The sequence below is a fragment of the Tupaia chinensis genome, unplaced genomic scaffold, assembly GCF_000334495.1.
Source record: "Tupaia chinensis unplaced genomic scaffold, TupChi_1.0 Scaffold000119_2, whole genome shotgun sequence".
NCBI lineage: Eukaryota > Metazoa > Chordata > Mammalia > Scandentia > Tupaiidae > Tupaia > Tupaia belangeri.
Window position 1 is genome coordinate 916,150 of NW_006159586.1, and position 13,737 is coordinate 929,886.

At 39.1% G+C, this 13,737-nt stretch overlaps 1 protein-coding gene across 3 annotated transcripts in view; it reads right to left on the reverse strand.

Annotated features, from left to right (window-relative positions):
* Positions 1-13,737, reverse strand: part of HDHD2 (haloacid dehalogenase like hydrolase domain containing 2) — a 38,484-nt gene that overhangs the window by 4,878 nt on the left and 19,869 nt on the right. For all 3 annotated transcript variants that reach the window (XM_006144434.3, XM_006144435.3, XM_027770267.1), the window contains exon 4: positions 10,842-10,926. In XM_006144434.3, the coding sequence (XP_006144496.1) occupies positions 10,842-10,926 (85 nt within the window). The remainder of the gene's footprint in view (positions 1-10,841; positions 10,927-13,737) is intronic.

Genomic DNA, 13,737 nt, shown 5'->3' on the forward strand with positions numbered 1-13,737 from the left:
AAGAGAACTAAAGCTAAATAAGACACTCGAGGGAGGAAGCTTAACTTAATGAGCCAAGTTGTTCCCGACCTTCCCTAATGGTAAGCAGGAGGCTCTTGAGTCTTTTACAATACTAAAGCTAACTCCTAAAATATGTGAGTTCAGTGTGGGGCTGGCCATGGGGCTGAGGCTGGCGGTTGCTCAGGAGGGATCTGGCGGGGGCTGCAGCCAGCGGCAGAGGTGGTAGTGCCTGGGGGTTGGGGAGATAAAAAAATAAATGTGAGTTCCTAATTCCTCTATTCCAAGATGTACACTTCTTTTTAATTCGGAAATTTAATAGAGCGTTTTACAAAGAGTTTCTGTTTGTACTTTTACCTCATTATTCTACCTTTTGACTGTTTTCAGTATCACTCCACAGATAAGGCCATATTCCAGGAAGAACACACTATAAAGTTAAAGGAAGAGCCTTTACTATCCAGTTCTTTCCATTGTCCTGAGACAGAAAAATACTCTCAGGACAATGCAAAGGGCATAAAAAGTTTTTCCGTGGGTTTGATAACCAAACCCTACAGATAGTTGACTATCTTCATGAGTGACTCAGGCAAATCAACAAATCAAAAAAATTCCCACAAATGCAATAATCATCTCCTAACCTCCATCCCCCAAACTCTGGTATCCACCCCAACAATGCAGCCTTTAGTCACACAGCAGGAGTAGCCACGCACATATTATGATCTAGTGGAATGCGGGGCATGATATATTTCTTAAGAATTGCTTTTAACTAATGTAATAAATGATCTCACTAACTTAATTTACTTTAAGTCATCTACTTAGTTAAAATATTTAGTATGTCCACTGAGGAAGAATTCATCATATCTTACCCTTCACAATTATGAGTAATTAAGCGCTCAACTATGAAACTGCTAATTTATTCTTGTCAGTGGGCATGGAAATGTCTTCCTGTGGGAGATGCAGAATTCAGACATTTATGATTAAATATTTTATTAAGTAAAAACCAATACTGGACTATTACAGGGCCTTACTCTTAGTTACAACAAATTGCTCACAGCACAGGGCGGATCCTTCAAATTTATTCACTAATATTAATACACACTTATTTCTTAAAGCAGCTTTTGCAATCCAACTGTTAGGAAAGCTGGCAAAGCCATTCTATTGGCCTTGAAGAACCACAGCTCGCAGTAATGAGATAACAATGGGTGATTTATCTATCTGCCCTTCTGCCGTCCCACCCCCAATCCCATTTATTTGCTGCTCTACCACGGAACTGGAATTCTTTATGCAACAGACCTCAAAATTGCTTTCCACTTATATAGCTAAACTAAAAACTCATTTGATTTAGCTTAGTTAATATTTTATTATATATTAACTGGGGATAAGACTTATCAGCTTGATTGATGTGTATACTTAGTTCCCAGGCAGTACTTCAGTGCCTTCCCTGGAAGAGCTGAAATTGTGGGTTCCTCTACATTTCTCTAAATGGGAACTGGATCTACACGTCGCTGAAGTCACTGAGCCCTCAGGGAAGTGGTTCCTGCTGCTGCTTTTTTCTCCACACAGCAAATGCTTTACTGAATCTTTGAAGAGTCAAGGTATATTCAGGATAAACTGAAAGGTAAATATTTCCTAGGACACAGGTTAAAAGATCTTTTATGAACATTTTAAAAAAATATCAAAAAGAGACACCTAATACTTGGAGTGTTTTATACTGACTAGACTAGATAGGGCAAAAAAGGAAGACTGGTTGGTTTTGTTACCAGAAATAATAAATCAGGAGGAAATCTGAAAATTTCCTAACTATAAGTTCACTGATGTGCACAATGTGAGGAAAAAAGGCACAAAGAAAGCTTAATATAAATGTCTAGCTGGAGCCAGGCCCATAGTCTAGTTGGTTAAGGAAGCCAGATCCAAGTGGCTGACCCCAACATCTGGCCCTAACAGCTTAAAAAACCTGCCTGGCTCATGTGTGGGCCCATACCCCATTATAGGGTGCTTTGTCCTCTCCCTTGCTGGAGAGCTCCCCTGGCAATTAAAACAAACAAACAAACAAAAAACTCTAGCTGTACATTCCATGTAGGTAAAGAAAAAGTTGCAAAAGAACCTAGCCAAGGAGCTTAGGCAGAACAATGAGGAAAGCTAAGGGGAATTTAAAAATCATTGAAAAGGACCTTAAGGAGCAATGTGTTCAACATGGTTCGTTTTTGAGGAGATAGTTCAGTGATGTTGGACAGAATCAACTGCACCAACCAAGGAGAGCTAGAACCAGTGTTGGAACTGGAACTTTTGAAAACTAATCTAGCACTCTTCCAAATGTACTATGCCATCTTTCCAAAGAACTTAACCTCTCAAGGGAAGTGATCAATTTTTCACCTTTTTTGCTGAGGATGGAAGACATAGAAATGAAATTACAATGCAGCTTAAGTTACTGTTAGAACCATCCATAGGTCCAACATCAAACTATGAGTCCCTCTCACCTCATTCTCCACAAACATTTCCCCCCCAATCTTTCTCATTGCAATAAATTCATCTAGTTATGCAAGCCAGAAATCTCAGGATTTTGAGCACACATACACATGTACCTTGTATGCTTTTCAAGTCTCTGGACCTGAACTGCGTAGTTGGCCAAGTGGCATCTGGCTGCCTTAACCACCATGCCACCACCTGGCCCAGTGTAATGAGTTTTTAAGGCTCAGTTCTCCATAAAAATCTTTTAAGAATACTACATAATCATGGGGTCAGCAGGTGGTTTGGTAATTAAGGTGCTGGACTCCCACATGGCCAACCATGGTTTAAGTCCTGGGCCTGGCAGCTTGCTTTTTCACTTTCCCTCTCTCTCTCTTTCTGGAGAACACACGTGCCCTATAGAAAATTAGAAAAAAAATAATAAAAATAAAATTAACTAATTTTTTATAAAAGAAAATAGTACCACACAATCAAAAAGGAAGATAAAATGAAAAATTAAGAGCCAGCAGGTGATATGGAGGTTAAGGTAGCTGGATCCTACATGGCCAATTGTGTAGTTTGAGTCCAGGAATCCACAGCTTGAAAATCATGTTAGGCATGTATGGGTACTTGCTCAAATCCCAAGAGTGGAAAAGAAGGGATTGTGGCATAGCTACCCTCTCTAAGGGCATGAGAAGGTGATTTCTCACTTTCTCACGCTCTCTAGTGAGCACATGTGCCCTATAGCAAACAAACAAAAATGAAAATAGAAGGTCTAAGACAACTTCAACATTAGTATTTCTGGTTATAAACAAAAGTTAAAAACAAATGTATTTATATAGTTTGCTGACCAAGTAAGGAATAGTGAAGAAATAAAATGTTGAAAGTTCTACTCCTGGAGGCCAGCAAATGGCGTGGTGGTTAAAGGTGCTGGACTCCACACGACTGACCACGGTTCAAGTCCTGGACCAGGTGGCTTAGTTTCTCACTTTCTCTCTCTTTTTCCCTCTCAAATTAAAATAAATAAATAAATGGATAAACTAAATTAAATAAAAAAAAAACCTTTAAAAAATATAAACTTCTGCCCCTGAATTCAGAAATAAGATAAGGCTATCTACTATCACCACTTCTATTTAGAACTTGGAGGTCTTAGGAATGCAAAAAAGGGGAAGAAAGAAAAAGATCTCACCTCACACAATTCACAAACTTTATTCAAAATAGATCTAATACCTAATTGTTAAAGGTAAAACAATAAAGCTTGTAGAATAAAACAGAATGTCTTCATCATCTTGAAGAGGCAGCAAAATTTTCTTAAGCTGAACAGAAGGAAATATTGACAAACTGGACTCGACTGAAGTTAACAATTTCATGTTCTCATAGTACTAAGAGATAAAAAGGCAAACCACAGACAGGGATAAGATATTTGCAGTATATACACCCAACCAAAGACTTATATATATATATTAACACATAAAGAACTTTTAAAAATCAGTAAGAAAGACAATTCAATCAGAAAAGGTAAAAAAAAAATTTGAATGGGTAAAACACAAAAGAAGATATCCAATGGCCAATAAGACTATGAAACAGTTTAAAAATCAGTAAGAAAGACAATTCAATCAGAAAAGGTAAAAAAAAAAAATTTGAATGGGTAAAACACAAAAGAAGATATCCAATGGCCAATAAGACTATGAAACAGTTTCAACAATATCAATTTAAAATTATAAATTGAAACTCAGTAAGATACTTTACATACCAAACAATTACTATAATGAGATGGACTATTGACAGACTGGTGAGGATGTGGAGCAAGTGGAACTCTTGTTCATAGCTAGTGAGAACATGCATCTGGTACAATTGCTTTGGAAAACAGTTTGACAATACTGACAAAAACTCAACAATTACCTATACTATTATCTAGCAATTAACTTCCAGATATACACACAAGATAACTGAATACTTATGTTCCCCAAAAGACATTTAGAAGAATGCTCATTGCAGCTTAATAGCCAAAATGGGAAATAACCCAAATGCCCAATGACAGCAGAATGAATTAAAGAAATTGTGGAAATTCATACAAAAGGCTACTACTATACAACAAAAATAACAGAAAGAAGAAAAAGTACTCCAACATGCAGCAACTCGAACAAATCTCAAAAACAGGCAAAAAGTACTACAATTGTATGATTTCATTTATGCAAAGATCAAGAATGATAATGACTGACAGAAGTCAAGCAGTGGTTGCTGGCGTGGTACTGTCTGGGAAGGGGAGCCTTTCAGGTGCTTGTGAGTCTGTATCTTGACTACAGTGGGGGTTACATAGGTGCACCCATATGAAAAATTTTACTTACAATTGTATGCCTTACTGTGCACACTCTACTTCGTTAGAAAAATCAGTAACAAAATATTTTGGTGGCTTATTTGCCTGAACTTTTATGTGGAGGAGCAAGAGCTGCCCTAATCATATAAAATATCTGTCAATTACAAAATAAGAGACATGACTTTGATATTCAACTCAATGCTGAATTCTGTGATTTTTAAATTGGAGTATAAAGTTTTCCAGCATACAGCTAATGAAACACTTTAAACAACTCAAGTTTTTAAATTTTACACAAGTTCTCATCTCCAAAGCATTTTATTTTTATAAGCTGGACCCTATTTAAGAAGACTGAACAGCAGTCAACCTTTCAAAAATGGAAAAAGTGCATAGTAATATTTCTGATTTGAGCCCTGCTACCACAATGCTCTACAGTGGCATGCCCTCATGCCCAGGGCTCTAAATACTTAGAAAAGATTCAGGAGCGCCTGTACAAATGCAGTAGTAACTGAGGCCGCTATTGTTGTTTTTTTCTTTCTTTTCTCCTCTTACTAAGAAATGAAATATAATGGAAATATTAAACTGTGTTTTTTTTTCTTAAAAGGAGATGGGGCAATCAGTGGCGTCATGGTTAAGAAGGCTGGCTCCCACATAGCCACCTGCATGGTTTGAGTCTTGGACCTGGCAGCTTGAAAAACATGCTGGGTGGACATGTGTGCATACACATTTAAAAGTCCAAAAAGGAGAATGGAGAAGGGATTGTGTCATAGCCATTGGGTGCTTTCTCACTTTGGTGAGCACACATGCCCTCTAGCAAATTAACAAAACAAAACAACAAAAAAACTCAAACATTACTTAGGTTAAGTAGTTCTATACAGTTCCCCCCCACCCCCTTCCCCAGAATTCCTCTGACCCAGCACTTACACTTATATTTTAAAAAAAAAAAAGGCAGGAGGTTGGGGCTGGCAGGTGGCGTGGTGGTTAAAGATGCTGGACTCCCACATGGCTGACAGCAGTTCAAGTCCTGAATCTGGTGGCTTGCTTTCACTCCTTCACTCACTCTGTCCCTCTCTGGTCATATTGAAATAAATAAATAATTAAAGTTAAATAATTATAAAAAAAAAACCGTGGGGGTGAAGGGGACCAGCAGATGGCATAATGGTTATGTCACTGAACTCCCACATAGTCAACCGTGGTTCAAGTCCCAGACCTAGTGGCTTAAAACCCACACAGGGTGTGCGTGTTGCGTGCGTGTTCCAAATCCCAGTATGGCCATCTGCCCTGGAGGGCGATTCTTGCTTTCTGTCTCTCCAGCAAGTACACATGCCCTATACCAAAAATCGCTCTCAAAAAAATAAAGGGGGGGGGCATGGGAGACCAGCAGATGGCATGGTAGTTAAGGTGCTGGATTCCCACATAGCCCACCATGGTTTGAGTCCCAGGCAGGCAGCTTGCTTTCTCACTTTTTCTGTCTTTCTCTCTGGTGAGTGCATGTGTCCTATAGCAAATTTAAAAAATATTAATTTGGGACCAGCAGTTAGCGTATTGGCTATGTCGCTGGACTCCCATGTAGTCAACTGTGGTTTGCGTCCCAGACCCGGTAGCTTTAAGTTCACGCCAGGCGCATGTGCGTGCGTGCCCAAGATCCCGAGAGGAGAATGGAGGAGAAGGGATTGTGGCGTGGCCATCCCCCATGGGGGGTGATTTCTCGCTTTCTGTCTCTCTGTCTCTCTTTGTCTGGCGAGCGCATGCGCCCTATAGTGAAAACCTCTCAAAAAAAAATTGATTAAAAAAATTAAATCAATAATTCTGAAAAAGAAGGAAAAAACCCACAAAAGTGCTCAACAAACATTTTCTCATAAGTTTTTTTCTTTTAATTTTCATAAAACTAACTTTAAAGGCCTGAAAATAACCAACTCATGGTAACTTTTAGCTAAACAATTTATTATGTTTCTTAGAATAAAATATGCTGGGAGTCAGCAGATAGCAAGGTGGTTAAGGCACTGGACTCCCACATGGCTCACATGGTTAGAGTCTTAGACCCAGTGGCTTGAACATCATGCCAGGTGTGTGTGCATGCATGCCCAAAATCCTGAGAGGGAAATGGAGAAGGGATTGTAGCATGGCCATTCACCCAGGGGTTGATTTCTCACTTTCCCTCTGTCTGTCTCTGCTCTGGTGAGCACACGTACCCTATGGCAAAAACCTTAAAAAAAAAAAAAAAAAAGGAAAAGAAAATATGCTTATAGGAATCAAACACATTTTAGAACAATATTTAAGAAAGTGGAAAATCATGAAAGTATATTGTTGGGTTTTCAAAAAACTGGTTACTACATACATATGTTCTCATTTTTGTATAAACATGTAAGTACATATAAACAAATTACTTAATGTACTAAAACATTAACTGTGGTTCTCTTTAGGTGGAAAGATTACAGGTAATTTGGGGGGGAGTTTTTGTTTTTGTTTTTTAGCATTTAAAATTTTCCATAATTGGTTCAGCCATGGTAGTATATGCTGGTTGATGCTGCTACTTGGTTGGCATGGAAAGTCAATTCCTGGCCCACCCTCATTTTCAGTTCCATTTAGGCATTTTTTTTGGGGGGGGGAGGTTTTTGCTATAGGGCATATGCATTTGCCAGAAAGACAGAGACAGACAGAGAGACAGAAAGCGAGAAATCACCCCCCACAGGGGGATGGCCATGCCACAATCCCTTCTCCTCCATTCTCCTCTCAGGATCTTGAGCACACATGCACATGTACCCAGTGTGAGTTTAAGCCACCGGGGACTGGAACCACAGACGACTACATGGGAGTCCAGTGATATAGCCATTATGCCAACTGTATTTGTACGAGGCCAGCAGGTGGCGTGGTGGTTAAGGCATGGTGGTTAAGGTGGTGTGCTAGACTCCCACATGGCCAACCGTAGTTCGAGTCCTGGACCTGGCGGCTTGCTTTCTCACTCCTCCCCCCCCCTCTCTCTGCCCCTCTCTGGTCAAATTGGAATACATAAATAAGTAAAGTTAAATAAAACAAATCTTTTTTAAAAGAATGTATTTATAGACAGTCTTTTGGGGGGCCCATCCATTAAAAACACAGTAAATATGAGGCAGTATAATGGAAAGGCCTTGTTCCAACATGCCCAAAGCTGGCATTCAAGGCAGCTACATAGTGGGCTTCAATATCCAATCTTATTCTCATTATCAACTTGAATATTAATTTAACTAATCAGTGGTTCATTTGAGATGTCTATGCTTGCCACACACAATCCAAGCAGCTGCAGTCACTGGGTAAAAGGCACAGTCTCTGTGGAAACATCAATATGCAAAGAAGGGCAAGACCTAAAATCCTTCTGTTAACTCTCCACCCAGCTGTTAAGTGCATTTGTGAAATTAGAGCTGACCTATAAGTGCACTGTAATGCTTTGAAACGTAGTGTTTAAAAAATCAATATGGCTAGGAAAGGGTACTAATTAGGCAACATCCGAGCAATTACAAAGTCAGTATTATGTCAACATACATTTTTATTACCCGGAGTCTAGTATGCACCTAAGACAGACCTCCCAACTTCCTATTAAATATGTCCTTCCCAAGTTACCAGCTAAAATCAATCAATAGCTTCTCCTTGAATTCTGTGGTTAAGGAAATGAATAAAAGGTAATAGGGGTAAATTCAGAAATAAGAAATAGTATCAGGTTCTCTAAAATAAAAACTGAATTTGATATAGCTGTAGACATTATGTAAGGAACAGATGGGACAATCCCCTCTCGCATCTCATGAGAAGCCAAAGTAGTTACTCAAAGTAGGTGAAGCAGAAGAAATTTTACTACTATATACCCTGAAATAATCTTCAAACAAACTGGTATAGCAGTGGATGTCCAGGAAATAAAGTAAACAAATACTGAGCAAGTATAAAAAATGACTCTGCTCCTTTTAAACAAAGGCTTGAATACAACAGTAACTAAGTGAGTCACAAATAAAATGCATTAAGTAGTTGTGGTTTCCATTAACCAAGAATCTAAAATTAACATGCACATAGGGAAAAAGGTGGCTGTTCTCAGCGAGATACTTCTAGCTACGTAGACTTGACATGAAGATGGCCATCTTCAAGGGGGCTGGCAAGTAGCATGGTGGTTAAAGGCACTGGACTCCCACATGGCCGACAATGGTTCGAGTCCCAGACCTGGTGGCTTGTTTTCTCACTTTCCTGCTCTCTCTCTGTCCCTCTCTGGTCAAATTAAAATGAAATAAAATAATATAAATAAAATAATTTTTAAAAATAGATACCCATCTTCAAGATGGACAGCAAAGAAGGTATCCAGATGTGTGAAACTGGTAGTGAGTTTAAGTTTCCTACATTCTGATTCTAGAGTATATACATCAAAAAATAAACTCTACATTAAGTATAAGTTAGCAGGATTCTTAAAGATCCTTGTACTGGAAAGAAAATGTTTTATAGCATTCTTGTAGTTAAATATTAAAAATGTACTTAGCCATTAATAAAACCTTTCTTGGGACCAGCAGGTAGTATGGTGGTTAAGGTACTGGACTCCCACAGGGCTAACTGCAGTTCGAGAGCCAGACTTGGAGGCTTGCTTTCTCACTTTCACTCTCTCTCTGTCTCTGGTAAGTATATGTGCTCTATAGCAAATTAAATAATAATAAAAAATAAATATAATTAAATAAATTTTTAAAAACTCTTGATTTTCTTTTCTCCTTCCAAAGCTACTTCAATATATTCCTATGCAACATTGTGAACAATGTACTTTTCATATATTCAAACATATATGATACTGTTTAGTGGTTTAAAAAGAAATAAAAGGCAAAATACAAAAAATAAAAAAATCTGGTGCAGCCCAATAGGGTTAAGCACTGTGCACTGGGAGCCAGATCCCATGTGGCCAACCACGGTTCGAATCCTGACCCAGTGGCTTGAAAAACACACCAGGTATGTGTGTGTGCATGCTCAAAATCCTCACAAAAAAAGAGAAATAGAGGAAGAAGGATTGCTGCATGACCATGCCCATAGTGGAGTGCTTTCTCTGTCTCACTCACTCATTCTTTCTGGCAAATACACATTTCCTCTAGCAATTAAAAAAGAAAGAAAGGAAAAAAAAAGAAAAGAAAAGCAAAATCCAAAGGAAACAGTCACAATCTCACTGTAAAGCAGATTTGTAGGTAGATTCTGATCTAATTTATCCTAGGAAGTGACAATAAAAGTGTAGTCTTCCTTTTAGAAACAGCAGCAAAAAGTTCACATATGTGAAACATATGCTGAGATTTATAACATCTTAGGTATTTGTTATGTTTCTAAACAACAGTCATTGGTACATCTCTACTTGGATATCCGAAACACCAAACAGCCCCAACCTAAACTCATCACCTCCTAAATCCCAAAGGGAGTGTTTTCTATCACACATGTTCAGTAGAAATTTGGATGTTCTCCTTGACTTGCTGTTCTTCACCTCCTAAAGCCAATCAAGTCATGACAATGCTTTCCTTTATCCCTACTGCCACTATTTCAGTTCAGACTATCATTTTTACTCACCAAATACTTCTCTTACAAGTGTGGTCAATGGGGCCAGCAGGTGGCATGGTGATTAAGGTGCTAGACTCTCACATGGTAGACCACGGTTCAATCCTAGGTGTGGTGGCTTGAAAATCATGCCAGGTATATGTGTGCATATGCCCAAAATCCTGAGAAGAGAATGGAGGAGAAAGGACTGTGACATGGCCATATCCCCAGTGGGGGTGATTTCTCACTTTGCCTCTCTCTCTCTCTCCAGTGAGCGTAGGGACACTATGGCAAAAACCTAAAAAAGTGTGGTCAAATATCACATTTATTGTTTCATTTTTTAAAGAATTATTTAATTTTATTTGCCCCATCATGATCACATTTTAATACATTGATCATTTAAAAAAAAAGTAGTGATATAATAAATACTGATGTTGATCTTGAAGGAATCTTGAAAGTGTCTGTGTTTACGTATAATCTAGGTGGCCAGAAACTAAAACCCATAAAACCTTACACAACGAAAGCTAAAGACGGGGAGTATATAACCACATGACAAATACACAGATTGATTTACCGGAATGCTTGATTCAAAATTTGATAATGAAAATGTTCTGGTGCCAATCCTATGACCACAGCATTGGGATCACTTGTTTGTATTCCTGAGAATGAAAAAAAAAAAAAAAAGAATTACTGAAAGTTGCAGTAAGAAGCAATGTAATATTCTATAATGAAAGTAGTTTTGATTAATGAAGTGTAATTTTTTGTTCACTCTAAAGTTTAAGGGATTTCCTGCCCAGTATACCTTGGAAGTGGAGGAGGAAGGGAAGGATGATAGGAGGGAAGTATCCTAGTATTTTTCCATATCACCTGTGCAAGGTCTTAACAGCTTAGTAACTAGAAGATCTGATTGAAAATTGTAACTCGATGCTCTCAAATGAGTAACAATTTCTAACTTCAAAATGCCTTACTGATTACAATCAACAAGAGCATCCATGAGTTCCCCATGAGCTATCAGATCAATAGCAACTGATGAGGGACTGAGAATCTAAGAGGCAAAGGAAATTAGACTTTCTAATTGACACAGTTGAGGTTAACTCACTCATGATAAATATGGAATGCACAGTAGATCCTAAGGTTTTCTACAATCTACTTTTATTTTTACAAATATTATTCTTTATTGCCAGAGGGTCAAAGGGCTTGCCAGAGAGCAAGTGAGCCCCTCACCCACTGAGGTGTGATCACATTACAATCTCTTTTCCTCCATTTCTTCATCCCTGTCAGGATTCTGGGTATGTGCATGTGCACAAGCACCTACACACCCCCCAACATGTTTTTTAAGCCACTGGGACTGGGACTTGACCACAGTTGGCTGTGTGGGCTCTGGCTCCCTATGCATAGTGCTTTCTGTTGTGCTATTGGGCCAGCCCTCACAAATTTTTTTGCTCCCAAGATTCCATGCACTGGGTCAATGTGCTTGCCAGAGACAGAGAGAGAGAGAAAGAGAGAAAGAGAAAGTAAGAAAGTACCCTCCCATGGAGAACAGTCACACACCACAATCCTTTCTCCTCCATTTCTCCCTCCTTTCAGGGTTTTAGGAACTCATGCATGTGTGTCTGGCATGTTTTTCAAGCTGCCAAGTCTGGGACTCAAACTGTGCAGCTATTTGAAATCCAGTCACCTTCACCACCACACCACTGACTGGCCCTTCAGTGTGTTTTGAAGCCTCAGTATTTGGTAACAATTACACAAGTACATTCACCACCAGTTATTAACCTTCAACGTCTGTCTGTAAGTTCTGTGGATTAGGGCTAGTTGTGGTGGCGGGGACAGTGGGGGTGTCATATGTGAGGCTGGAGACCATCTGGAAGAGCTTCGGGTTTGCTTCCAGGGTCTGCCTAGGCATGCCCATGGGTGTGCTCATGGTCCTGAGGTGCAGAGGTTCAGGGTGTGAAGGCCCTGTCAGGGGTTACTGTGTTTGTATGTCTGTCTCACTCTCTCATAGACATAAAACTATTGAAAAACTAGAAAGTTTAAAAATATTTCATTACAGAAAACCCCACGTTCTATGCATTATCCATATGTCAATCACTATTTGCCTCTTACTGCCTGCAGATAAACAGCCTTTCTGATTTTCTCCTTCCTAGTAGCCATGAATATTGAATAACTGTTTAAGGTTTGTTGAAGGAAGAAAATTAAATTGTTGGTTACAGTAAGAGTTGACTTTTTGAGTGTTAATTCTTTTTATTATCTTCATGTACCATCAGCAAGGATATTCAATAGTAGCAAATACATTTCTGTCCCTTTCAGAAATCCAATTACCTTGGTATTGTCATGAATATAAAGATGTCTTAAGTCTAATCCAGACTTAGACTGAATGAAAAGAGTTCTTCAGACTAGGAACTCTGCTTATAGATTCCCAAGTCCAGCTCACTGCTGAAATGACTAAAATCTTAGTATTTCTCAAATACAGTCAAAAGAGAAAATTTTCATTAGAAAATTGTTTTGTAGTCCTTCAACTTACTCAGAAACATAAGTATACTCACACAAAGATGCATGTCATTCTTTTTGGTTACCCAGTTTCTGATACTTTCACAATTAGAGAACTCAATAACTCATAAGGCAGCTCAACCTCTCATCACAGAGGCTCAAAATACCAGACAGTGACACCAGCAGATGGTGTAATGGTTAAGTTGCTGGACACCCATGTAGTGACCACAGTTTGAGTCCTGGACCTTATGACTTAAAACTCATACTCAGAGCATGTGCATGTTTGCCCGAGATCCTGAGAAGAGACTGAAGAAGAGACTGGGGCACAGCCATCCTCCCAGGGTGTGATTTCTTGCTTTCTGTCTCTGTCTCTGTCTCTCCGACAAGCACATGTGCCATATAGCAAAAATCTCTCTTAAAAAAAAAAATAAAAGCCAGATATTTTTCCAGCCTCCCTTACAGCTAAGACTGTGCTTTGTCAATCAGAAATACCCTGTCCTGGGCTTATGAATTAAGAACTAGTAACAGAAAGCAGTAGGGAGGACCTCCTCTAGAGATGTGACTACTGGTTTCATCCAGTTCTACAACAGCAGTCTTTCAGTAGTTTTCCTGCTAACACAATGAGCTATCCTGGACTCATCTTGTACAATGCCTGCCCAGTTCTGGAATTTGTCATTTCTCCAAGAAATAACAGTGGGAAACAGCAGCAGACACAATAGTCTGAGCACCGGGTAGTCACGGCTTCTAAACCTTTTCAGTGGAAGATCTAGATAATATGTATTTTTAAAAAGAAAAATGAAATTGATGTGATAATGATTTTTTGTTTGTTTCTATTTTTTTGGAGAGGTTTTTGCTATAGGGCACATGCGCTCGCCAGAAAGACAGAGAGAGAGAGACAGAAAGCAAGAAATCAGCCCCCAGGGGATATGGCAACGCCGCAATCCCTTCTCCTCCATTCTCCTCTAGGGATCTTGGGGACGCAC